Source organism: Fusarium pseudograminearum, chromosome 2 (assembly GCF_000303195.2).
Source record: "Fusarium pseudograminearum CS3096 chromosome 2, whole genome shotgun sequence".
Lineage (NCBI taxonomy): Eukaryota > Fungi > Ascomycota > Sordariomycetes > Hypocreales > Nectriaceae > Fusarium > Fusarium pseudograminearum.
In genome coordinates this window covers 2,489,352-2,513,493 of record NC_031952.1, presented here as the reverse complement: position 1 = coordinate 2,513,493, position 24,142 = coordinate 2,489,352, and the positions used below count along the sequence as shown (strand labels likewise).

At 50.0% G+C, this 24,142-nt stretch overlaps 6 protein-coding genes across 6 annotated transcripts, besides 3 other annotated features; 4 read left to right on the top strand and 2 right to left on the bottom strand.

The window, feature by feature from the left end:
- Positions 1 to 950: 950 nt before the first annotated feature.
- On the bottom strand, positions 951 to 2,428 carry FPSE_07725 (uncharacterized protein; the record flags this gene model as incomplete). The annotated part of the gene is made up of 3 exons (XM_009260843.1): positions 951 to 1,416; positions 1,471 to 1,675; positions 1,729 to 2,428. 3 exons carry the CDS (start codon positions 2,426 to 2,428, stop codon positions 951 to 953), a joined length of 1,371 nt encoding a protein of 456 aa, XP_009259118.1.
- A 703-nt stretch (positions 2,429 to 3,131) lies between these two features.
- Positions 3,132 to 3,171: a repeat region.
- A 723-nt stretch (positions 3,172 to 3,894) lies between these two features.
- FPSE_07724 (uncharacterized protein) lies at positions 3,895 to 5,084 on the top strand (the record flags this gene model as incomplete). The annotated part of the gene is made up of 2 exons (XM_009260842.1): positions 3,895 to 4,167; positions 4,230 to 5,084. 2 exons carry the CDS (start codon positions 3,895 to 3,897, stop codon positions 5,082 to 5,084), a joined length of 1,128 nt encoding a protein of 375 aa, XP_009259117.1.
- A 1,006-nt stretch (positions 5,085 to 6,090) lies between these two features.
- Positions 6,091 to 8,572, top strand: FPSE_07723 (uncharacterized protein; the record flags this gene model as incomplete). Its single annotated transcript, XM_009260841.1, has 2 exons — positions 6,091 to 8,187; positions 8,249 to 8,572. 2 exons carry the CDS (start codon positions 6,091 to 6,093, stop codon positions 8,570 to 8,572), a joined length of 2,421 nt encoding a protein of 806 aa, XP_009259116.1.
- Positions 8,573 to 8,772: 200 nt separating this feature from the next.
- On the bottom strand, positions 8,773 to 12,112 carry FPSE_07722 (uncharacterized protein; the record flags this gene model as incomplete). The annotated part of the gene is made up of 3 exons (XM_009260840.1): positions 8,773 to 11,661; positions 11,715 to 12,029; positions 12,080 to 12,112. 3 exons carry the CDS (start codon positions 12,110 to 12,112, stop codon positions 8,773 to 8,775), a joined length of 3,237 nt encoding a protein of 1,078 aa, XP_009259115.1.
- Positions 9,596 to 9,621: a microsatellite.
- Positions 10,633 to 10,654: a microsatellite.
- Positions 12,113 to 14,687: 2,575 nt separating the features above from the next.
- FPSE_07721 (uncharacterized protein) lies at positions 14,688 to 17,729 on the top strand (the record flags this gene model as incomplete). Its single annotated transcript, XM_009260839.1, has 5 exons — positions 14,688 to 14,706; positions 15,205 to 15,541; positions 16,133 to 16,770; positions 16,852 to 17,383; positions 17,705 to 17,729. The coding sequence occupies 5 exons, from the start codon at positions 14,688 to 14,690 to the stop codon at positions 17,727 to 17,729; spliced, it is 1,551 nt and encodes a 516-aa protein (XP_009259114.1).
- A 562-nt stretch (positions 17,730 to 18,291) lies between these two features.
- On the top strand, positions 18,292 to 19,855 carry FPSE_07720 (uncharacterized protein; the record flags this gene model as incomplete). The annotated part of the gene is made up of 2 exons (XM_009260838.1): positions 18,292 to 18,503; positions 18,553 to 19,855. 2 exons carry the CDS (start codon positions 18,292 to 18,294, stop codon positions 19,853 to 19,855), a joined length of 1,515 nt encoding a protein of 504 aa, XP_009259113.1.
- Between the last annotated feature and the right edge of the window lie 4,287 nt (positions 19,856 to 24,142).

Here is a 24,142-nt window from a genome sequence, read left to right as displayed (position 1 = left end):
GCGGGTAGTGGGTATGTCCAGAACATGGTCGGCTTGAGCTATTCCCACCATCCTCATTCCTGGTAGCGCGGATTGGAAAGGTGGCGAGATGTCTTTAGCCCAAGTCTATTTTGATATAAGAGCATTCATGATTGGCGTGTGTCCTGCAAGCTGTGGCATTCATTACCTTGGAATGAAGTCGAGAAATGACCTGGGAGTAGTACTTAAAGTACATGACTAGGATTATTTGTTGCAATGACACTGATTTGGTTAGGTCTCGAGCTCACCCGTTCCTCTTTCCTCCCTTTCTGCAGGCTAGTGCCAAAGCTAACATGGATGTAATGGTGTGGGTGGCATGAAGCTAGGTTCATATTAAGCGCCATGGAGCTTGGCCGCCTTCGGCTGCAAAAGTAAATCTGAACGATGGTCATCTTTCGCACTTCCTTCATGTCGGAGTTCGTTCCAGGCGTTCTAAGCGTTTCCTTAAGATATGATGTGACATCGATGGCACGCAAATTATTGTGGGGAAACGGTATGCATTCAAGACAGGGTAAATAGAAGAGACAAGAGACAGGTAATGTGTTTTCTGGATCATTGTACTTTTGTATATATGAGCAAGCTGAAGTGGTGCTGTCTATCAACTCTTGGGTTGTAGTGCAGGCTGTGAATGTGCCTTGATGGCAGAAGATGTTTATCGAATCGATGTTTTTTGTACCCAAGGCTAGGCTAATATTGTACCTGGCACTTATTTCCGGACCAGGCTTGCCTCAACGGAGTCGAGATCCATGGGCAGTTCGTCGGGGAACAAAACAGCGCCCACCCAGCATTCCACTTGGCATCTTTAGCGGCTCCACGTTATGATGGCGTCCCTCGGACCGGCACGTCCTTGGTTGTAGAACGATATCAAAGCTGTTGGCGGATTTTTCATATGGTTTACCCTCTTCTCTTTTTTGTTTTCTGACACGGCGCTTTTAGTACGGCTTCTGCCCATAAACGATGTGCATGGGCATGTACAGTAGCGCCGTGTTGTCGCTGTATGCCCTTCGTACACTGACGAGAAAGACTTCAATCTGCTCGCGGCTCCATCCCATCCCTCTAGACATGGGACCGAGAGCAATGGCTTGGATGCCATCATTTAATATGGTGCGCCAATAGAGCCCGACGGTCTTGAGAACTTGATTCTTGGGCCAAGTTCCAAGAGGGACATGGAATATTCGCTCAGTAACATTAACAAAACCGGCTGCCTGCATCTTGGTAGCTAACTTGCCTCCTGCGGCGGCAGGGAAGTCGACACCAAGTGCTGCAAGACCTTCGTTGATGTAGGCCCAGTATTGTGCAATTGGGTGGTCGCATGGCTTGATGGCTTCACCTGTTCTTGCGTTGTGGGGGTAATGATGAATCTCCTGGAGCTCCATCCAGCCTCCAGGCTTCATGTGCCTTTGTTGCGTGAGTACGACGTCGATGGGATGGCAATGGGGAAATGGTACTCACTCTAGGGCGCTGTCAAAGAGCCGAGGCCAATCCTTGACTGCTTGGACGGTATGGCGGGAATGAACATAATCAAAGTGATTCTGTGGATGAAGCCAGGAAGACTCGACATCGTCAACCATGAAGTGAACGTTAGGCGGCAACCAAGTTGGTTGAATGGGAGAGAGGTCGATGCCGAGAACGTTGGCACTAGGATATTGCTCGCCCACTATTTGAGTGTTAGCTGTCGAAACGTACACGCATGAAGAAAGGTATTCTTACTCTCGATCGCCCATATTCCTGTACCGGTTCCAATGTCGAGAATATTCTGAGGATTGTCGCCCAGTGGCGCAAAATGCAGATTCTGACCTGAGAGAAGTCTCACCATGGCATGCTTCATGTCTTCTCTCTCCTGTTCCACGTCGTCGTTTGGGAAGTTATATGCGCCGGCGCGAAAGCTGTGGTAACGGCGACCATTCTCAAACATGTAATCCCGAACGGATGAGCCAATGGATGTGCTCGCAGAGCTCATATTATCACTCCCATACCCAGCATCGTCTGCAGAATTGTATTCGTCACTGTCTGCGACGATGGCTTCTTCGGCCTGGGCGAGAGCTTGTCGAGACATGACCTCCTGCTCTATAATCGACATTTTTGGGAACATTGAGATTCCATCAGGGTGAGTGAGTGGCGATGTGACCCCGGGATCATTGCGTCGACCCTGTTCGGAGATATCTGAAGCTGGAGAGCCTGTTGCACGATCCGTTCGGGCTTGTTCCTTCAAGGCATCGTACTGTTTGCTAGTTTGTGTAGGGGAGCTGGCGCTGTAATTATCGCGATGGTCCATCATGGTTCGTCGAGCTTCTGATATCTCGCGGTCGTTGGACTTGAAAGCACCAGAGCGCAATTGGCCGTGGGCAGATAACTCATCATAGTCAGTAGCGTCCTCGCGCTGCCTCTTATTGCGTGGTTCCTGGTCCATCGTAATTGAAGTGTGTAAGTGTGTGTAAGTGCCGGAAGGAAGACGGGTATAAAAAAGAAGCAGTTGGCGTCCGGTCAACTTGGTGCGGATACAACAGAACAACTTTGATGTCTAAATAGATGGCCGATGATCTGCGCAGGCCAGGGCTTCGCCACGGGTCTCGTCGATATTTCGTAAAAGGGTCGTGAATGAAAATGAAGATTGAAACAGCTTGCGTGGTCCGATGACGATATTATCGACTTGGTTGTTGTCCAAGATTAGAAGGGCAGCTGGCTGGTATGATGATATTCGGTGTCAAAGCCACATGGACAACACGCGCAGAGACAGGCAGATCCCAAGCAATGTGTTTAAATGAAACAGATTCTGCAGTTGCAGGAGGAGAGTTACATGTCTGAAAAAGAGGCGCTTGAGAATATGTAAGTACAATACACACACTTATTAGACCAGCGATCGTTCCAACCCGCACCTGCTGTAGGCACAGTTACATACCTTGGAGCAAACCAAACGCTGGTGGGGCTTTCGCAGGCAAGGGAACCGACAACAGTTGGTTGCGGTATAGATCGTGCCAAGAAAGTGGCAGATTGCCGCCACTTGGATTATAAATACTGACAGATACTGGTTCTAGCCAAGCCGCCCGCCCGTTCTTGGGTTTGTCCATCGTTAATTGATCATTGACAGTGGCTCAAAGTTCGGTGCCGAGACGCTTTCTCTCTCCCTTTCCCTCCCCCTCCCTCTCTGTCTCTGTTCCTGTAAGCCCACTAACGATTAGGGTATCCGATCAGACGAATGGACGGGCAAACCTCACAAACAAAGAAAATAATGGGCTGGACCTAACTCAACATTGGTAGGTTCTTTCAGGGTTTCCTGGATTACCTACCTAGTTCACACTACCTGCCTAACCGTGTTGTGGTTTGATGCCCAGCATACTGCAGGACTGTCCGTAAACCAACCTCTAATCCAACATATCCGCGCCCCCCTGAGACATCGAATTTGTGACAAATGACCAGGTGTAGACTCCTCATATATGATGTATCAAACGAGCCGTCACTTGATTAATAGCGGAGCAGTATCCGTATTTCCATCCGGATGGTCCGAGCAAGAGCAAATTCGCTTCACAAGTGACAAAAGCAATACTGAAGTGCGAAAAAAGGGAGCGGGATCAAAGCATTGACAATGAGGCTGTTATCAATACTTGAGGCTCCTCACCAATGTTCGCCCAATAGTGATAGCATCCACCTACTTTGCCTACCTACCTGGGTGGGTAGGTATTGTACCCAGCTTTGGCCTGCATAATTGACTGATGGTGGCATCAAGATCAGGGTAAACTAAGATGAAAGAAAAGAGGCACCCACTTTTTGAAAAGAATTAACTTAGACCACTAACTTACTAACAACGTAACAACGTCATCGAGGATTCTCTGTAAATCACTAACCCAACTCATCACCGAGGCTGTCGGTATACTCCAAATGTCTCAACCCAAATTCGTCCATTGCGTTGGAAGCCCAGCATTTAAACCAGATGATGCTATTGAAGACATCGACCGCCAGAAGGAAGCTGTCGACTATCTGCTGAAGAATGACCTGTACAACGCCAGTCGAGTACTATTCCAGCTTCCCGATCCGGATCCCTACACATATCATGCCATAACAAGTGTAAAGCTTGCCCAGGTGCAATCTGTCGTGAATCTCGGAGGCAGCAATGGCCTGCATGCCTGGTACCGTGACGACGACGGCTCACCAGTAAGATCTCGCCCATCAACAACCTTGAAGGAAGTGGACAGCAAAGAGACTGACCTGGATAGAGAGATCCGCCTCCTCAGACCGATGTTGAAGCATATGCCTCTATTTTCAGACCATCAACGGCAACTGGTGCGGTTCTCAAGAACCTGGGAACCAATGCTAAAAAAGGCTCAACGAGAAGTGAGGTCGCAGCCAATCTAGAGAGAAAACGATATCTACACCCGGGGCTCGTAACGAAACTCACTGTTCCCAAGTCCAAGAAACCGCCTAGCACAAACCCATATCTGGATTTCTGGATGTGGTCATGCCACTCCCTAGAGTGGTGCGGTCCTTGCCCGGCATCAGAACGTGTTGCCACAAGCCATCACGTTCTGCCCATCTTCATGCATCACTTTGGCTGTGCAACACCAACTCATGAAAGCCTCTCAGTTCTCAAGATCCTGGCTGATGGGCGCCCTATTGCGGATATAGGGTCAGGAAATGGATACTGGGCCTTTATGCTCCGTCGTTACGGCCTGACAGTACACGCGGTGGATAACATGCAGAGCGAATGGCGAGTCAATTGGGTCAATGACACAGTCATTTCCGACGGTACCAAGTGGTTGCGCAAGAACTCCAATGGAAAAGAAATGGTACTCCTACTCGTGTACCCTGTCGTTGGCGGCAGCATAGGTGGTGGTACTGAAGGAGGCTTTACGAGAAACCTTGTGGCTGCATTCGAAGGCGACACTATCGCGGTCGTGGGCACGCAAAACCGAAACGGTTACACAGGATTCAAGGGAATAACTATGGACGAGTTCATGACGAGTGAGCATAAGGATTGGACCATGGTCGCCAAGGTTGCCTTACCTTCGTTTCCTGGCAAGGACGAGGCACTGTATGTGTTCCAACGTGGCGAAAGAGTGCCAGTGCAATAGAAGACAATATTGAGACAGTATATATTGTACTTATTGCTGTAAAGACGCTTGCATATCTTGTCTAGATAGACTCTACTGGATGTGGTTTAGGGACTCGATGATGGAAGCAAGTTAATCGTCTGCTATACTATGATTTCCTAGACTCACTCTGACCTGGTCTTCCTCCATGTTTATAAAAACACCTTACATCATCTATGTTTAGAAGTAGTTGAATTTACAACAAGTTTTATGTTCCAGACATACAGATCTACAACCCACCAGACAGTGAATGGTGCCTGAACGTACTGCCCACACCTTTTGAGCCCAACATTGACTCGATAGATTTCCCGCTCAGGTGACTTAGTGATTCTCTCAGCACAATGATAACTGTCCTATAACGTCATTGTATCTCTTCATGTGAAATGACCATCAACTAACACATGATCCGATCTCAATACTACCATCATCTTTACCGAGCACAGCCCAGTGAGGCCCGCAAAATGACAACCTATCCGTCCCCTTGTTTTCAGCCTCAGCCTCTGCCCCGTTGGAATAGCCACACTAAACCCCAGTTAAGCGGCCCGGTAGCGTTCGGGGTCACCCGATAGATGCGAGTTGAGACCCTCATAAGCTGTTTGACTGGTCTCCCATAACACCAAGAGCTTGGGTCTCTGCAGGTCAGGTTCCAATGCCAGTCAAGTGGAGGTGAAATACCCTAGCCTAGCATTTCGGTCCGTCCGCCATTGACGCATGCCATCGCATCAGGTGGCCGGTCATTGTCAATTTAAATTAACTGGAAGCCTGGAATTTATTACTCGATCCGGCATGATCCTTCGAGCACCTCTCAATCTCTTTCATAATCACCAGGCAGCTCCATCCTTTTCTCCATCTCCCCTCTCGCCTGTCTTGTTTCAGACCTAACAAGAGAACCAACCCCGCGAGCTCCACACAAATAAATACCCCTCCTTCCTTTGCAGCTTCAGCTTGTGTCTTTGCGAAAAACAGGAACCTCCCAAAACGAGCGATTATGTCTTCTCTCCGGCCTGATGATAGGTCCCGAAAGGATCGATCCCGGTCGCGCTCTCGCGATCATAGGTCCAAGAGCGATGCTGCATCTGAGCGCCCATCCTACAGCGATTATCGCGAATCGAGCTATATATACCCAGAAGATGATTTGAATGACCGCACAAGGCCGGGCGCACCACAAGCAAGCGGTGCTCTTCCCTACCCTGACGAGGGCGGTATCTACCCTCCTGTTCCTGGAAACCTAGAGCAATATAGCTATGACTCTTATCAGCCCACTTACCGAACCGCCTCTCCGCCGAAGGACTCGCCATACAGGTCCTCGCACGACAGGGTTGACAGTAATTTACCGGGAGCATTCCCGGGAGCATTCCCAGATGACAGTCGTCGCGAGAAAGACAAAGACCCATATGCTTACAACGCCGAGCCCCGGGCCAAAGACGAACAGGACAGATTCAGCTTTCTGCCACAGAAGTACATGCGCAAGCTTACTGGATCTCCTGGTGACAACAAGGAAAGGGACAACCGAAGCCGTAAGGATAGGCTAGACGATGACCTAGCCTACGGACAGCCAGGAGTACCTCCGCGCCCCAAAGCTGAGACTGACGATCTTGCTTATGGCAAGGCCACGGGACTCCCTTCGACCGCCAGCCAAGTCATGACTACATACAACCCCCCTTCAACGTCCGGGGACGACTATTATGCCCAGCAACAGAACCCGTACGGATATACTCATCACGATCCCGCAAGTCCATCTGTTGATCAGTATGGTTCCCGCAGGTCCAAGGAAGATGTGCGCTACAATGACGTTTATGGCTCCAACCCCAATATCGTGACAGCCGAGCCCAGAAGCCGTGATGATGAGAAACACCGCGAACGTCGTAGAGACAGATCCTCGGACCCTCGGGGCAGTTCAGACCGTCTGGCTGTGGACACTGGGGGCCGAAAACGCGAAAAGTCACGGGATAGGTCTCGCCGACGTGAAAAATCTCGGGAAAGATCTCGATCCCATAGGAGAGAAAAGTCGGGAGATACTCTAACCGTGGACAGCCATCGCAGACACAGATCGCGATCTAGGGATGGACGCCACAGCCGAAAGGACAAGTCTCCTCAACCTCCAACTGCTAGGATGTCCGGTCTCAGCATCAACACTGGACTGACAGTCGGTGGCCTCGCTGTTGGAGGCTTAGCCGGCGCATCACTAGCAAATGCTCCACCATCGCCCATGCTTGAGTCCTACTATGGCACTTACCAAGATTGTTCTCCCATGCCATCTCCTCTGTTGCTCGCTGCCAAGTCGAGCGACGACAATCGAGCTCTCGAGGCGCTCTCTCCGCTAGGGTCTGACAATGAAGACGATAGCAGACGCCGCCGACGCGCCCGCTTCCACGATCCTGAAGACATCACAACCCAGCTAGCCCAGGCCCTCAAGGGGAGCCGTAAGCCTGACACTGAACCACTTATCGAGATTCTGCCAAGCTTGACACACGATCAAGTTATGAAGCTACGTGCCGATTATAAGGCGCTCGTCAAAACGGGCTCCGACCGCAAGGGTGTAAACATCGCCAAGCATATCCGCGCTCGTCTCAAAGACGAAGACCCTCTTCTGATGAAAGCCTGCTACTCTGTTGCCCTAGGCATATGGGAGAGTGAGGCATACTGGGCCAACTTCTGGTACCAGGGCGATAAGACTCGTCGAGAACTGCTCATCGAATCACTCATGGGCCGCACGAATGCCGAAATACGTTATATCAAGGATGCTTTTACAGACAAGAAGTACGACAACAGCCTCACCAAGTGCATGAAGGAAGAGCTCAAGGAGGACAAGTTTAAGAAAGCCGTCCTTCTGGTTCTCGATGAACGCCGCATGGAAGAGTATGACCACCATGGTCGCCTGTTGCCTATCGACTACGCTCTGGTTGACCAGGACGTCGCCGATCTCCGCCGCTCCATAAAGTCGGAAAAGGGTGGCGAGACGGCAATGATTAACATTATCGTACTGCGCAGCGACTCTCATCTACGTGCTATTCTCCAAGAGTATGAGCGTCAGTACCGTGCCAACTTTGCGCGCGATGCTCTCAAAAAGAGTGGAAACCTTGTGGTAAGTTTGAAACGTCTATCCGCCCGTTGATAAACCTTGTTCAATAACTAACATCCGTCAGGGTGAACTTTTGGCTCATATTCTCAACGGTGTCATCAACCGTCCCGTTCGTGATGCCCTGCTTATTCACCACGCCACCTCGGCGTCTCGCAAAGATGACCTTCGTCGCGAGCTGCTCATTTCTCGCCTTGTTCGATACCACTGGGATCCGCATCACATGAGGGCCGTCAAGCAAGCTTACCGCGAACGCTACGGTAGAGGCATGAAGGACGTCGTTCGTGACGCGACAAGCGGCGAATGGGGCGAGTTTTGTGGTGAATTGTGTATTGCACGCATGCCTGATGACGTGAGGAAGTTTGACAAGATCAGCTATAGTACGCGATAAGCATAGCATGCATATTTATGATTTATGAAGAAATGGACGACATGTAGCATTGAATATATATACATATCTATAAAGGAACTATATATGGAGCGTGCCATGAACATTGATGATATATACAAGTTTGTGACATACTTGAAAACATGTTCAGCAGATCAATCGATGAGATATGTATTTCCTAATCATTTTTATAAATCCGTCAGCTATTTCTTGGATCCTCTACCTCCCCTCTTGCCCTTCCCACCAGCACCTTTCTTGCCGCCATTGCCGCCGCTTCCACCGCCTCCGCCGGCCATCATGACTCTCACCTTACCAACAGGCACGACGTTGTAGGTCTCTTCAGGTTTAAGCGCCTTGATCAGCTCAACCTCACGCGGCCACATTCGATCCTTGTCCCGAGCATTTTCATCCACAACACCCTTCTTAGTAGAAGCCGCCTTCCAACGCTCAAGAACCTCCTTGACTGCCTTGCCCTTCTTGGTCGCACCAGGCTGTAACTTGGCCTTGTACTTGTAGCGTCCTAGGGCATTCCATGGAGCGCAAACGGGGATGATCTCGAGGATCTCATCACCGGGAAGGGGTGTGCCAACAATAGCATCGAGCACTGTCATCTGACTGGCCTCATCTTCGTCGAGCATTTCAACACCTTCCTCCATCATGACGCGTCTAATCTCCTCGTGTTCAGCCGTTTCCTTTTGTTGCCGCTGGTGCTGTGCACGACGCCGCTCTTTGGCTGCAGCAAGTTCAGCCTCGCGATCTGCTTTAGCCTTTGCCTCAGCTTCAGCTTTCTTTTGCCCAACGGTAGCTCCTATCAAAGCTTCCGCAGCGGTTCTATCTTCATCGTCTTGGTGCTTGTACTTTGCAGCAATCTTCTTGGCTTTGCTTCGTTGACCTCGCTTGGGGGGGTGCTTCTTGGATGCGTTTGGGGTGTTGTTTTGTGTGCCTGTGTCTGCGGGCTTGCTGGCAGTCTCCTTCTCTGATTTAGCAGGCTCTTCACCTTCATCGGCTTCATTTTCTTCGTTTCGATCCTCCTCCTCCTCCTCCTCCTCTTCATTCTCGTCGGCCTCGGCTGCCTCTTGGTCAGGGGCCTCGTTAGTTGCCTCGTCCGAGATCTTGAGCTCAGAAACACCCTCATCGGCCACTTCGACTTCGTCATTGCGACCTTCGCCCTTCTTAAATGCCTGAAGGGGATTATCGCGAGACTCTTCATCGTGTTTCTCGTCTTCGATTTCATAATCAGAGGGCACATCGGAATGTCCTGCATCGGGCTCGTCGGCATCACCCATCATTCCCGCTGATTGGGGAGCACCGGAGCCTTCGTCACCGATTGCGGAGTCGACATCGTGCAACCGGTGCTTGACGTGCTTGGCTTTACTCTCTTCGCTGATTCTAAAAGCAAGACCCAGTCCAAGGAGGAGCTGGGCTGGAGGCAAAAAGTTCTTCTTTCCACGAATCATGAAGCTTCCAGCTTGCAGAAACTCTCCTGTTGGGGCAGATTTGGAGACTTGATCAGCGTTGACCCACCACGCAGGCATGCCAGCTTTAGAATCCCAGGCATTTGACGAGCACACAGCGAGTGATCCCGCCTGGGAAAGCGTTGCAGGAGGGATAGGTGCATCTGGCGTTTTAGGGTTGTTCTTGATAATGACGCTGGATGCTCCATGTAGGTCAGCATGACAGTAAATGTCGCCTTTTCGAAGGTATTTCTTGTAGATGGTTTCGTTCTGCTGAGCATCCTTTCCTCCGATTACAAGATATCCGTCGGATGAGATAAACCAAGTGAACTTCTCGAACCACATCTGCTTACGAATGGGTTGGAGCAGAGCCTTTTCTTGTTTCAGTCCCTTTTTGAGATCCTCGGTGATCTTTTGTTCCGCATTCTTCAATGCCCTGGATGCTTGTTGCTGGGTCTTTTCTTCCTTGACGGCCGCCGTCTTTCTCTGATCGAAATACTCTCGAGCGTTGCTCCAGGGGCTGAAGCCAAGATTGATCTCCACATTGAGAGCCTTATTGGTCTGCTTTCCTTTGGCAGCTGATGTGCCTTCATCATCGCCCAGTGCGCTGTCGTCGTCGTCGTCGTCGTCGGTCTCATAAGGGTCATCTTCTTCCGGTTCAAACTCTTCCTCGGCAAGCTCGAGCGTGATAAGGTTCTCAGCAAGGTTCAAGGGTAGCTTGATAATATCGGCAACAGGGTTGTGGCGCTTTTTCTCGCGTTCAACCAGCTTTCCAACATCCACCCAATCCATTCCTTGATTGAGTAGCCCATTGACGGCATCCATAGCTTCCTGGACACGTTCGACATTCGCTTCGATGGCGGCAGCTTTGCGAAAGTTGAGGGATTGTGCTTCTTGAAGCCCCTCGATCCGTTTGTTCTGTTCGTTCTTCGCAGCTTCCAGCTTTCGTTTTGCTGTTGCCTCGCGTTCAGTCAGTTTAGACTCGAGTCTTTGACCTTCCAAAGACGAGAAGAACTCATCAACTGTCTCGTTGTAGCCCTCGAACTCGAGAACCTCGATTGCGGGATCGTTCTTCAATTTGTAGGGGATGAAAGGGTGAAAGTCGTCGTATAGTAGGTTATCACGCTTGGTCTTCGTTTCTTCGTCGACTTCGGTTCCTTCCGGTCTTTCTCGGCGTTTAGCAAATATATAGCCAGTGCATGTTTCCGAGCTCGTAAGCTCTTCCACAATTTTACGAGCTTCTTGTAGTGACTTAACCAGCTCATCCAGCAAAATTTCGTTAGCCAGAACTTCATGTGGTTTGACTGTAGTATCGAAGTTATTTGTATGCAGCCAGTGATCCACAAGTACTGGAGGCAACTCTGTGATAGACACGGCCAGACTCTTTCTCAGGTCACCACCAGGCTTGCCCTTTTGCTTCTTTGATGACGTCGCATCAGCAGCCGCCTTTTCCACAGCGGCCTTGAGGGCATTTTGCACTCTTTGCTTGGTCAAGGGGGGAATTCCGCCATAGTTCTGCCTGTTCTCAAGAGAGTATTGCAGTCCGACTCGCTGTGGCTCCTGTCCTTCGCCTTCGGACACGGTTCTCGCAAGAGCGAGGATATTCAGGTCGGCGTCTGTGAGGATGATGTTACCGCTCTAAAGGTAAATTGTCAGTGAGTTTGGTCAGAACCAAGACGTATAGAACACACCGCAAAGAACTCCAAGAACATGCGATATTGGCCATCACTGAACTCAAATTCGAGGACTCGATCAGTGCCCACTTGTCTGACTGCCGTCAACCGTCTGGTCTTGAGAAACTTCCGGAGGCGCGCAACGAATATAGAGGGAGCCGCGGCGGTCGTGCGTGCGAACTTCGTCAGGTGACAACGGAATCCGGTATCGATGACAAGCTGCTTCTTGTTGTCGGGTTTCGCAAACTTGAGAAGAAGAATTTTGGAAGAAAGGTCGTATACATTAGAGAGCCGAAGAGTCACCAGGCGCTCCTGGAGCTCATGTGCAATGATCTTGTTCAGCAGTTAGAGGGGACTGTAAATGGCTCTCACATTGCACTCACTTTCACATCCAGTGAGGAGAATCTTTGCTTCATCTTGAAGTATAGTCTCCAGGCCAAGATACACAAACTTGAAAAACTCTGGCTCTACACTACATCATCGCGGCACAAGGCAATCCCATCGTGGGTATGGAGGGGCATGCTGACATCATCTGGGTTCCACGTGACTTTGAACTTCATGAGCTCAAGTGCCGGGTAGCAGGAAACGTCCAGGGAAAATCATCCACAGAAATTTGCTACCCAACTCTGGGTGTATCTGACGGGCATCAAACTGACTGATGACTCCGGCTGTGGGGGTTTTTGCATGACATCCTCGTCTAGATATCGCTAAAGTACAGGCTCGTTGAACCCCAGAGGCAAGGACTCGGTGGGTTGATCGCAGACCCGCGTCGCAACACCATCTGGAGCAATTCTTGTTAACCTCAATGCGCATCAGACTTGCATTAGTACGATAGAAGGCGCACGTAACGCATCGCATCGCATCATTGCTTGCGTGGTGTTGATGGATAACATGAACGTACTGTATATCAATACGTGTACAGGCATTACTAGCACGCGCAAAGCTACCCCAGATTTGTTTGAAATAACGACACAGATTCTATTCAAGCCTTGCATTCCCTGCTCAGTATTCACAGACAAGTCTCAACCACACGAAGCTGCAATACTCTGAGCATATGACTGACACCCGTTGAGCCGAGGAACTCTGATCAACTCATTCCACCAGCACAATAAACATGTTGACAGTTGCAGGACTCTTTCGCACGGTACGGTGCAACTCTGGGACCGAGGCACGGATCTAATTAATGTCAGAAGCTAGCAGGTGGTCTGAGATTACTATCCGACCTGATGTTACAAATTGTCTCCTCAAAGAGGATCCATTGTCAGCAAATTGGCAAGTACTTTTTTCGTCGTTACAGCAACTGTGAGCCTGGACTTGGCATAGCCTTGGCAGGTTAGTGCCTCTAGCCTATTGATCTATTGATATTCGAGGATTTGACATTAGGCATGGAACATGGAACATGATACAGTACAGTGTACGGAATGTTGAAATGAATCTCAGACAAGAATATTTGTTCAATTGGTTCAGAGAAGAAGCTAATGACAAGGAGCAAGCCTTGCTGCAGCTAAAGGTGGTGATGACGACGCTGCATTAGACGGGCATCAAGTACAATCGATAAATACGGAGGCTGGCGATTGCTGACAAGTGCCCCAATTGGTACAAAGCAAAGTTTGGGCAGTTCCAGCTCACGGAAGCTCCGAGGCCACCAATGCTATCTTTCTGGACAGCTTTTGGTATTAGTTCCGCTTAAGTATTGAGGCCATGGTAGGTAGAGAAACTCAATGCGCTGACTGTACTATGTAGGATGCGCTTAACGACAGCTCGTTTTCAGCTGTATGGAGGGTATCGCATGCTTGCACTAGATAATACACTCGCATAAAAGGTTGGGCGCTGTCCAATGGTAAGCTTCCACGATATCTCCCGTACTCGTTCATTAATGATTACGAGTTGAATCATGGATCAGCCGCTGAAGCTGCAGCTAAACAGAGGTTGTTGGTGTGCCGAGTTTGGAACCATTTGAGAGTCATTGAAATTAGAGAGGTTGGGGATTTCACATGGCCACCAATGGGAAGAAGGTGACTATATGCACGAGCCCACCAAGTCGTCTCCTCAAACTGTGCTGCGACGAGGAATTCGATTCTGGTTCTGGTTCTGGCCTGTGTATCAGCCAGGCCATCCTCAACTGCCAGAGGCCGAGCTGCAGCAGTTGGCCACGCATTGTCACTTTGTCGGCTCCTCACACAGATACTCTAAGCGTCAAAGGGCTTCAAACAGAGATCTAGAGATCTCGTGGAGGGCATCAACAATAAAAATGAGTGGTTGGGGATACTGTACGGTGCCGACCCCAGCGGCAGCCAGGTTCCACCCCCTGATTACATGGTTAGAAAGTGGCGTTACTGCTTTGGTGCCGGGCAAGATCAAATTTGGCACATGCATGCTCGTCCAATGACGCGAGCTCTTCATGTTGCTGCGAGGCTCAGGAACAGGCCAGCATGGGGTCAATGAGGTGAAATCCGAGCGAGGGAGAGCGAGATCTTTGCGCTCATATCCATGCTGCCATGCTACCGAACAAGCCAGATGGCGTTCAAGTCAGTCGACCAGGTCCGATGAACGCGGAGCGGTGACGAGATCGAAGCTTCATCTATCGCTTACGGGGTTGTGTTCCACTTTCCATTAACGTTTGCGAGCTGCTGTTTGAGAGCCATGTCCAAAGCATGGACCGTGTCACATCTTTCAAGGTTGTAAATCTGGAGGTGGGAGGAAGAATTGCGTGGAACAGGATGGGCATAGCTGGCTGACGCGGAAAGCTAGGTAGCTCCCTGACTGATTACTGGCTAAAGCTGGAGAGCAGCTAGGTAGCATCAGGCAAAGAGCTCCAAGAGCTTTTGGGAGGCTGGCTGATTGTCTCTGGCTGAGACGCTGGAGGGAGGGTTAAAATGGCCGGCAAGCCAAGAAGGGGCTGCAAAACACGAAGTGGATGGTGGGTCCTTCCACATACGGGGTTCAGGTTGCGGATCTAGACTCGATTTAGCAAGAGGTAAATAAGACGACATGCAGGCCCCCCTGGCATGTAAACAGGACGAGTGGTAAACAAGCCATCAACATCAACAAGAATGAACAATCGGCACACCCATGGGGGTGAGATATGGCAGTAAGGCAGAGAGGTCAGGGCAGGATACGTGGGAAAGGGCTGGGCTGGGCAAGAGAGGACACAACGGATCAACAGAACGCTGCGCTGCCGAGGGAGCAACACAACAAGTACAGTAACCGCTCACAGAGGCACAACTCGTCCAATCCTGCCCCCGTCTTCAAAAGCCCAGTTTCGTTCTGAGTCCTGTCCGGTCCCTCTTCTCCTCCTACTCCCTCCAATTATCGCCATCCACATCGACATCGTCAATTCACAACCTCACCCAGACAAGAAGAAAAGAACGACTGAAGGCCCTCGCTCGCCATCACCCGATTCTTTTCCATTCTCTTCGACTTTTGTTTCGTAGGAACAAGAGCCAGAGAACTTCTTGTCATCCTTTCGAATTTCGGAAGGTTGTATGAGAAGCTTCTCTCGCGCCAGCAAAAGTCGCAAATCTGGACTTTGAGGCACGCGTCCCCGTTCCCTTCAGTATCTTCCCTTCGACATATCGGGAATCCGAATCCCACACACAGACCGTTACCGAAACAAAAACCCACGAAGAGGTTGAGATCAAACCCCAACAGCCCGAAGCCGGACGGGAAGGTGAAATATCTTCTGTCTCCGTCACCGCCGAAAAGGTCCCTCCTCCTCGCTCAGAGTCAGAGTTTATCGAAGAAGAGGTCCATATTACGCGTGAAGAAGAACATTACCACCGTCCCGGTGTCCATAAGTACGAGCACGACGAAGAGCACTTTACTGTCCGTGAAGACTCCCGACGGTACGTTTGATTCTACGACTGCTTTCACCACCACAGCTTCGATCGTTACTTTTTCCTTACTTTTTGGTCCATCGCACGAGATACGATTTCCCCACGGTTTAAGAAAGCCTTGCTTGCTTTCCAGGCCTTGGTCTGTACTTTCATCTCTCTGCGCTGATCTGGCCATGGAGACGTGCGAAAACAAGACTACAATTCATCACATCACCTTTCGCTAGGCGAAAGCAATTGCCGTTGCCCCTGACCTTCTTTTCCCCGACCATCATTTTTCACTTTCCCTTTTCTTGGTCCGGCTTGCCCATTACCCACCGCGCACGGAGCTCTTCAGTCCCCAGCCATCCCATTCTCAAATCAGTTCTCATATCCCTTCTTCACACACCTCTCACACACCCCCCTGCACGCTACCATGCCAACCCACCTCAGCTTGGCTGGATACCCAATTTGCTTTGCTCCCTCCCCGGTTCACTAGCGCCTCTAAGCCTGCTGGCCTGAGCAAGGCGGTGGAGCTATCTCAGGGGCCGCCCGCCTCCCGTTGCCATATGATACGCAACCGACTTACTATAGACATCCATCAGCTAACCCAGACAAATCTAGACCTCAACCTCCCTCTCAATACCAACCTTCCCAGTACCACCAACCTTCCCACCACCAACCACCTCCCAAATTCCAATCTTCTCACACTCACGTAGAGATCGACACCCACCGTCATCCCTACTACTCCACCCCCATTGATCTCGCTGAACGTGAATACCGCCAGCGTTACCGCCCTGCCCAAGCTTTTTCCACAGAAGACCCTTCTTCCCACTCTCATCCTCACTACAAACCTCAAGACAACTTCAAAGCCAACAACTACACCGTTGAAGGCCGACCCGCTCCCCAATTCTATTCATCTGAGAAGACTGACATCAACAACTTCACTGTTGACGACCGCTCCTCTCGCCCTCAGTACAACCACACCGAGAAGACCGAAATCAACAACTTCACTGTTGACAGCCGATCTTCCCGTCCTCAATACAACACCTGTGAGAAGACTGACATCAACAATTTCACTGTTGACACCCGCTCTTCCCAGCCTCGGTACCGCGACAGCAAGACAACTCAAGTCAACACTTACTCCGTTGACAAGCCCGTTTCTCGTCCATCTTACAAGAAGGACGTGAGATTTACCGAAAAAATCGTCGAAGCTTCAAAGTCCGACAACAAGTCCAAGATGGGTTACTACGACGACGAGGGTAAGTGAATACCGTCTCCTACGAGCGCACAATTGAGCGCTCTGCAACTTGTGACGCATTTCAAGCTAACTCGATCGTTAGGTTCTTTCCGCAACGGCGGCATCCACAAGCTTGGTGACAAGTCTCGTGAGATCGAGATTGACGTCCGCGAGACTTCTGGCCCTGCCAGCTCTCCTAACACCGTCAGCATCCCCTGCCACCACATCCGCCTGGGTGACTTCCTCATGCTCCAGGGCCGCCCCTGCCAGGTCATCCGCATCTCTACCTCCTCTGCCACTGGCCAGTACCGCTACCTTGGTGTCGACCTCTTCACCAAGCAGCTTCATGAGGAGTCCTCTTTCATCTCCAACCCTGCCCCCAGCGTTGTCGTTCAGTCCATGCTCGGCCCTGTCTTCAAGCAGTACCGTGTCCTCGACATGCAGGAGGGTCAGATCGTTGCCATGACCGAGACTGGCGACGTCAAGCAGGGTCTCCCTGTCATTGACCAGTCCAACCTCTACTCTCGTCTCCACAACGCTTTCGAGTCTGGCCGTGGCTCTGTTCGCGTCCTCGTCCTCAACGACGGTGGCCGTGAGCTCGCCGTTGACATGAAGGTCATCCACGGCTCTCGCCTGTAAGCGCGTTCAACTGTTTTCTGAAGACGGGCAGCCGTTTACAATGCGACTCCTTCCCAATGTTTAATTGAGTGAAGGGACAGCGCTACCAGTCTCACCTCAGCTGTGGGGAGCGGGTCTGGGCTGTCCCCCATCTCACCTGTACAATGTCAAGTTTCATAGGGGATCTGTTGTGTCAAGATGGTTCGAGTTTTGTTTGTGTCGAGATTGGTAAATGATATTGGCTAGCTGGAAATACTGGAGTCTTTTGTGTAGATGGGAGAGTTCGGTACATGAACTATAGTAATTGACAATTGATTCCGCATCTACTTAACTATTAGTTGGCTCTCGCCGTCCGCCATGTGAACTGATGTTACCTGTGATTGAACAAGTGCCTTGAACAGTGATCTGTAGCCATCAAGGTGCCGTCCTACCATGGGACCTAACCATGTCCGGCAACCATACACATTGTTTCCGAGTTTCGGCAAGCTACCCTAGATCCCTCCTCAGGTCATTGATTTTGTTGACGGCTGATTCGAATTCAATCATGGAATAATAAGTATCGATTTATCTAGTCTTGTTGTTTTTCAAAGCTCCCTCGATGCATTGATATACATCTTTGAACCACAAGTCTTCTATCCCAGCAAGTCCTCTCCCCGCACATCATTACGACCTTTATCATCAGGGTGCTTCCCCGCGCCATGAAACCTAGCCCAAGATGGATGGTACTTAAGGTTGCCTTACACACGCAAGCTCATGATAGATAAGAGGGCGCGTGACAACTCCTAGTCACCTGGAATGTTTCCCTCGTCATTATTTCCTATCTTCAGTCTATCTCATAATCCGGTCAACACAGCTCACTTGAGACTCAACTTCTGAATACACGAAACTGTGCTTGCCACCACATCCGGATAACCCGCAAGCTATCATGGGTGCTCAGTCATCAAAGCCGACACTTTATGAGAAGGCTGTTCTCGATCGTCTTCATAGCCTCCAACTTCAGGATGACGAGGAGTATGTAGAGATCAGCAGCGATTCTGAGAAGGCTCCTCTGGGACCACTGGTCCGAAAGGCACAGGGTCTCTCCGTCCATGTGCTCGAATCATGGCAAGCTTCTATTCTCAAGGATCCCAAGAACAAGTGAGATACCACTGCCACAGCATCAACTGACGACTAACTTGGGGGAAAGACTCGCTCTTACAGCGCTGAGCTCGGCCAACCCTAGACAAGTTCTCACTTCACTGCCAACCCAAATTGCGGACCAGCAGGTATTCAACGTCAAGATCCCCTCTGAAGGAGACCCCATCACGAACCAACGCTCGAGCGGCCGCTGCTGGCTCTTTGCTTCGACAAACGTTTTCCGCGTTGCCCTCATGAAGCGATATAACCTTGAGAGGTTTGAGCTGTCACAGCAGTATCTATTCTACTGGGATAAACTTGAAAAGTCCAACTGGTTCCTTGAACAAGTCATTGATACTGCTGGAGAAGACCTCGAAGGCCGGCTTGTCCAGAACTTGCTGGGTGATATAATCTCGGACGGTGGCCAGTGGGATATGGTGTACAACCTTGTCGAGAAGTACGGTCTGGTGCCTCAGACTCTGTACCCAGACACTTGGAACGCCCAAAGCTCCGGAATTCTGAACAATGTCATCAAGACTAAGCTTCGAGAATTCGCCCTCAAACTACGAGGGTTGATCAACTCCCAAAATGGCGTTTCCGCTACCACGCTTTCGTCGGCCAAGGACAAGATGATGCGTGAGATTTCTCTCATCATGACTCTTCTCCTCGGACCACCGCCGAGTCCCGAGGATGCTTTCACCTGGCAGTACAACGACAAGAATGGCAAGGCTCATGAGGTCAAGGCGACCCCCAGAGAGTTTGCCAAGAACATATACAGTTCTGAGTTCCGAATTACATCTACCACAATTGATAGTATGATCTCGCTAGTACACGATCCTCGCCACGAGCCGCTTAATCTGCTCTCGGTATCACGACTGGGAAACATTGTTGGCGGACGCGGAGTGAGCTACGTCAATGTCGACATCGATACCCTCAAGAAGACTTGCATCAAGATGCTAAAGGCCGGCATCCCCATCTTCTTCGGCAGTGACGTTGGCAAGTTTAGTGATTCTACGTCTGGTATTATGGACCTCGATCTCTTCAACTACGAGCTGGGCTTCAACACTAGTTTACTCAGCATGAGCAAGGCACAACGATTGACGACAAAGGAGAGCCAGATGACGCATGCTATGGTGTTGACAGCAGTCCACCTCGATGAGGAGACAGGTAAACCTGTCCGCTGGAGGGTGCAGAACAGCTGGGGCACTGCTGCCGGTGACAAGGGCTGGTTTGTTATGAGTGACGCCTGGCTTGATGAGTTTGTCTATCAAGCCGTTGTCGATCCCCGGTTTTGCAGTAAAGAGGTGAGGGATGTCCTCAAAAAGGAGGCTATCGTCCTTCCTCCCTGGGACCCCATGGGTGCGCTGGCTTGAAGCGGGTGTTCCGTTTATGCACTTGGGAGGCTCATCGCCCTGTTCTTAGCGTGTTACAACATTTATACGGGATCAATATGTATTATGGACACTCTAAACAAACTATACTGAGCACTGTTATCACACGCACAAAGTTCTGCCAGCTAATAGTGTTGTTTCTTCAGTCACGTGTGTGCTGTCTCTGCATCTACATGGCCATGGGTCGAAGATCGAGGTAACACATACAGTCACTCACCATAGGGCCTGACATAAGGATTACGAGAATGTTATTCGAAGTATGTGCGCCTCGGCACAGCAATGCTTCACCGCCGTATTTTATGGAGTACAATTTACAATAACAACAGATATGTATTTGATCCTAGTTCCCGGCCTGCTACTTACATGATCGTTGGTCCCATCTCTAACAAGCTACACTTGAAGCAAGTCCCGTCCCACATGATCTTTGTACCGGTACTATCAACGGCCTTTGAACATCCCGACGGAACACTCAACTGTTCTCAGACTAGTCTTCCTGTAGGGCGAGGGTTGAGGTGTCACGCTGTATGGTTTTGTTTGTGGCGCGAAAACGTACACAGAAAGATCAGCGCTGCTTGGGCCATATGGATGGATGCCATAGATGCCCAAGCAAGCCCTCCAAATCGAATATCATTGTTTTTTTTATTACCATCTCTGGTGCCATATTGCGGAGAACGTGCTCATCTATACTAAGCTTATTTGTGATTTGTCGGTATCGCATCCTCCTAATCGCAATGAAACCCGTCAGACAACCTCATGTGACGAGAAGTACATGAGTTTCTTACGCCCTTCGGAGAGGTCATAGCTTCGTCTCTAACGACCAAAGAGCCAGCTCATCATTGAGTATGACTAGTAGCTGCTCGTAGCCGCTCAGCGGTTCCGGCTCTCTTTGTGAATTTGCCAGATGCAAGTTACGAGGGTCTTCCTGGCGATGTCTAACCAGGATGGGCCTTCTTCAGCTACCGAGCTAATTGTCCGCACCAAGCCTTTCCAGATCGGTTCAATCGAGTGAAAATCAAGTTTCTTATGTAGGAAGTTTGCTGGAGTTGTGGATTTGCTTCAATATTCGCTCAGATCTCGAGGTAGCGGAGGTCACATTCTGGCGTTGATCAAGGACAAGGGCGGTTACGCCCCCAGGTGCTGATGCGACTTGGGTTCGACTTCCTACTCGTTCTGGTGGGTAGTGAGCAGTTATCGCAGAGTGTTGATGTGGCATCAGACTTGAAAACAATAACAAAGCTTGGCTGCAAGATTGGCCCGCGCTATGTGCTAGTCAGTTGGAGGTATCTGCGTTGAGGCAGGCTCGCAGGAGGACCAATGCGTATAAGCGAAATGGACTTGGGCGAACTAGAGAACAGAGAAAAACTTCCATTCAAGGTTTGAAAGGTGAGGCTATCCAGATCCCGTAATTGCTTTTTACTTGTTAATAAGGTGCGTGCTTAAGAACCCACATGCTGAACGCTTAGCACTCATACGATATTCCACATCGTGCAGCAAATTTACCAATCTGGTTGAGTCATGAGGGCTCTACTTGGGTATTCCCGGTTGACAGCAGATGTTAAACTGGCTGGCTCTTTGAGTCAAGCTCGGTGAAGACTTTCCCTTCCCCTGCCAGTGCAACTGCCCTATCATGCGCCATCGAGATGTCTCGGGCAGCCTTTTGCACCAGGCACTCGACTCTGAGTGTGGGCCGTCCCCTTGGCTAATACAATGACAGGATGACAGATAACGCTTCTTGATTCTTGAGTTGATCTAGGGTTGAATGCGCTGTTCATAATTGGACGGCTGGAACAACAGGAGCGGTTACGAGAGCAATCAATTGGACAAGAGAGGCTCGTTATGATACTGACCATGTTTATGGCATAAACCGGTATGGTTGTCATTGTATTTTCGGAGCATTGCCGGGTTTTTGGATGTGTAAGACTGGATGTTTGAGGTAACACAATGTTTGAAAGTCACAGTTGTCAGTTGACTTCCTCCCTTCCAGAATGGTCGGGTGACGCTCCATCACAAAAATAGGTTGACCAAACACGAACGAGCACCTGTTCCATCCCGTAGATATTACCTACTAGGCAAGTATGAGGTAGATTGTATCGTAGCCGCCAAGTACCAAGAGGCAACCAGCGACGGGCTGTTTATTCTCTGCCCAACCTGACCAACACCAAGGTCTCGTTCTTTGTTCGTCTTGTGAAATAGTATATACAGAAACAGTTCTCTCACCAGGATAATGCATACTATCTACCATACCTACCAAGTCAGCTTTGATCAATTTATTCCATAACTTCCCTCCTCAGCCTGATCACCGCTGCTAGATATCGAAACTCCGTTGAGGCTTCAACAAGCTACCTACCCACTTGGTTGGGAACAGCCTTGCTGACGTCTCATTTGTGCCTGTTTCACCTTGGATCTGCACTAATTTACCCACGACTTTATCCTCAGCAACGAAACGTTGGCTGTAGATCTATTCAGATCCTGATTGTCTTCGTCATTGTCAGTCATTCTTGTCTGTACTCATGCAGGCGACTTTCTGTTTCAACATTCGCCACAAAAAAAAGATAAACGAGTTTCAAAAATAGCAGCGGAAACTGGACCAGGCCGAGGGAGACGTAGACGTCATTGCCCGGCACCAAGCGCAGAAGTTACTACAAACATACTTTTTACTCACAGGATAACGCCAAATCCTGTACCAATTAGACCTGGAGACAAGTCCACACAACGGCAGAGCCTCACGGTTCAAGAACCAGCACGGCCAACTGTTCTAGCTCAGGTCTGGCAGCCCACCTTGGCCTTGGTCTTGGTCTCTAAGCTGTCTGTCTCGAAACCAAGGGTTCACAAGGTCCCTGACCCTGGCATCGAAGCCTGACAACTCCATCCCCACTATATTGCAGTACACTAAGAATACGTACCCCATCAGTCACGACGCGGACGATTGACAAAAACAACCCCAGTGGACCTATCCGAAGCCCAAGACCCGGGCCCGAGCCTGGGATCAAGGTTGATCTTGTGTTGGGTTTGGGCTTCTAAGTTTTGCGCCCGAAGCATTGTTCCGCTGGCGCCGTCAATGCTACATCTCCAGAGATACCTATTCAAACGTTCCATCACTTGTTTGAGTTAGCAAGCCCGGCGGAAAGCCCAGCGACGCTAAGCATAGAACCGGCTCCGCCCAGACACGGCGGGATATCCTTGGGATTCAACCCAACTCTCCTCTGGCGTGTGCGGTGTTGAGACGACAACAGCATACAAGGACGACGTTTAACGAAATTACAATCCAAGAGGTTAGAACCAGCGAATCACATAGAGCCCGCATCGGATATCTGGTGAGATCCAGCAAGAGAACTTTGCTGCATGTATCCATAGATTCTTCACTGCAGACAAGAGGTACATTCGATCGAAGGGTCCCTGTATGTGTTACCCTTGGCGCTGACAACTGCATATCCTGGGCGGGTGACGTTCTCCTTGCCGTACCGAGACTACTATCCACACGGGCTTTCAGAAAAACGGTTTCATTGACTTTTACTGACGCCAATTTCTGTCCAGGTACCTAGTAGTAGCCTGCGCCTGTACAGAGTACGCACAAAGTCAGTTTCCGTTCTCCACGCCACCGCATCGATCGTCATCGGCATTCCCACTGCCTCAATTGATACCATACCGCGTGAAAGACGTTGGGATTACCGTCGGCACATAACTAACCACTAGCTACCATAGGTAGTCACTTCTCTTTCAACCGTCTGGCGTGCCCCAGGGCCCTTTTCGGAGAAAGCACATTGGCTCTCTGACAAAACATCGCCAACTGCTTCTTCTGCCATCTTCTCCTCCATTCTCTCTTTCTGCACCTTTTCCCAATCTCTCCATAATTCCTTGCCTTTTGTTCTTCTGATATTGCCCCTCACCCCACCTCGACTACCTTTTGGTGGTGGACCCTCGTACAAGGACGAACACACGCACATCAGAGAACAAAGAAAAGTTGACTGTCGGGACTGGCATACTTTACCCGATCGTCCCCCTTTTTATTTGCTTAAATCTACTATCGTAAGGACTCCGTGATTTCAGTTTCTCAACAATTTGTGTTGTTCTGTTCCAGACTGACAGGTTCAGGAATGAGCGGGACCAACTCCAATTGTCTAGATACATACATCAATCCATCAGTCTACCAAAGAGCCAGCCAAGCAAACGAGCTAAATATCACTTTGGCTGCATAACAGCGGAGAATCCCTTGTCTGTTTTCCTCATCCAGTCAGTGGCCACGTTTCGAGGCAGTGTTACTGTCAACCT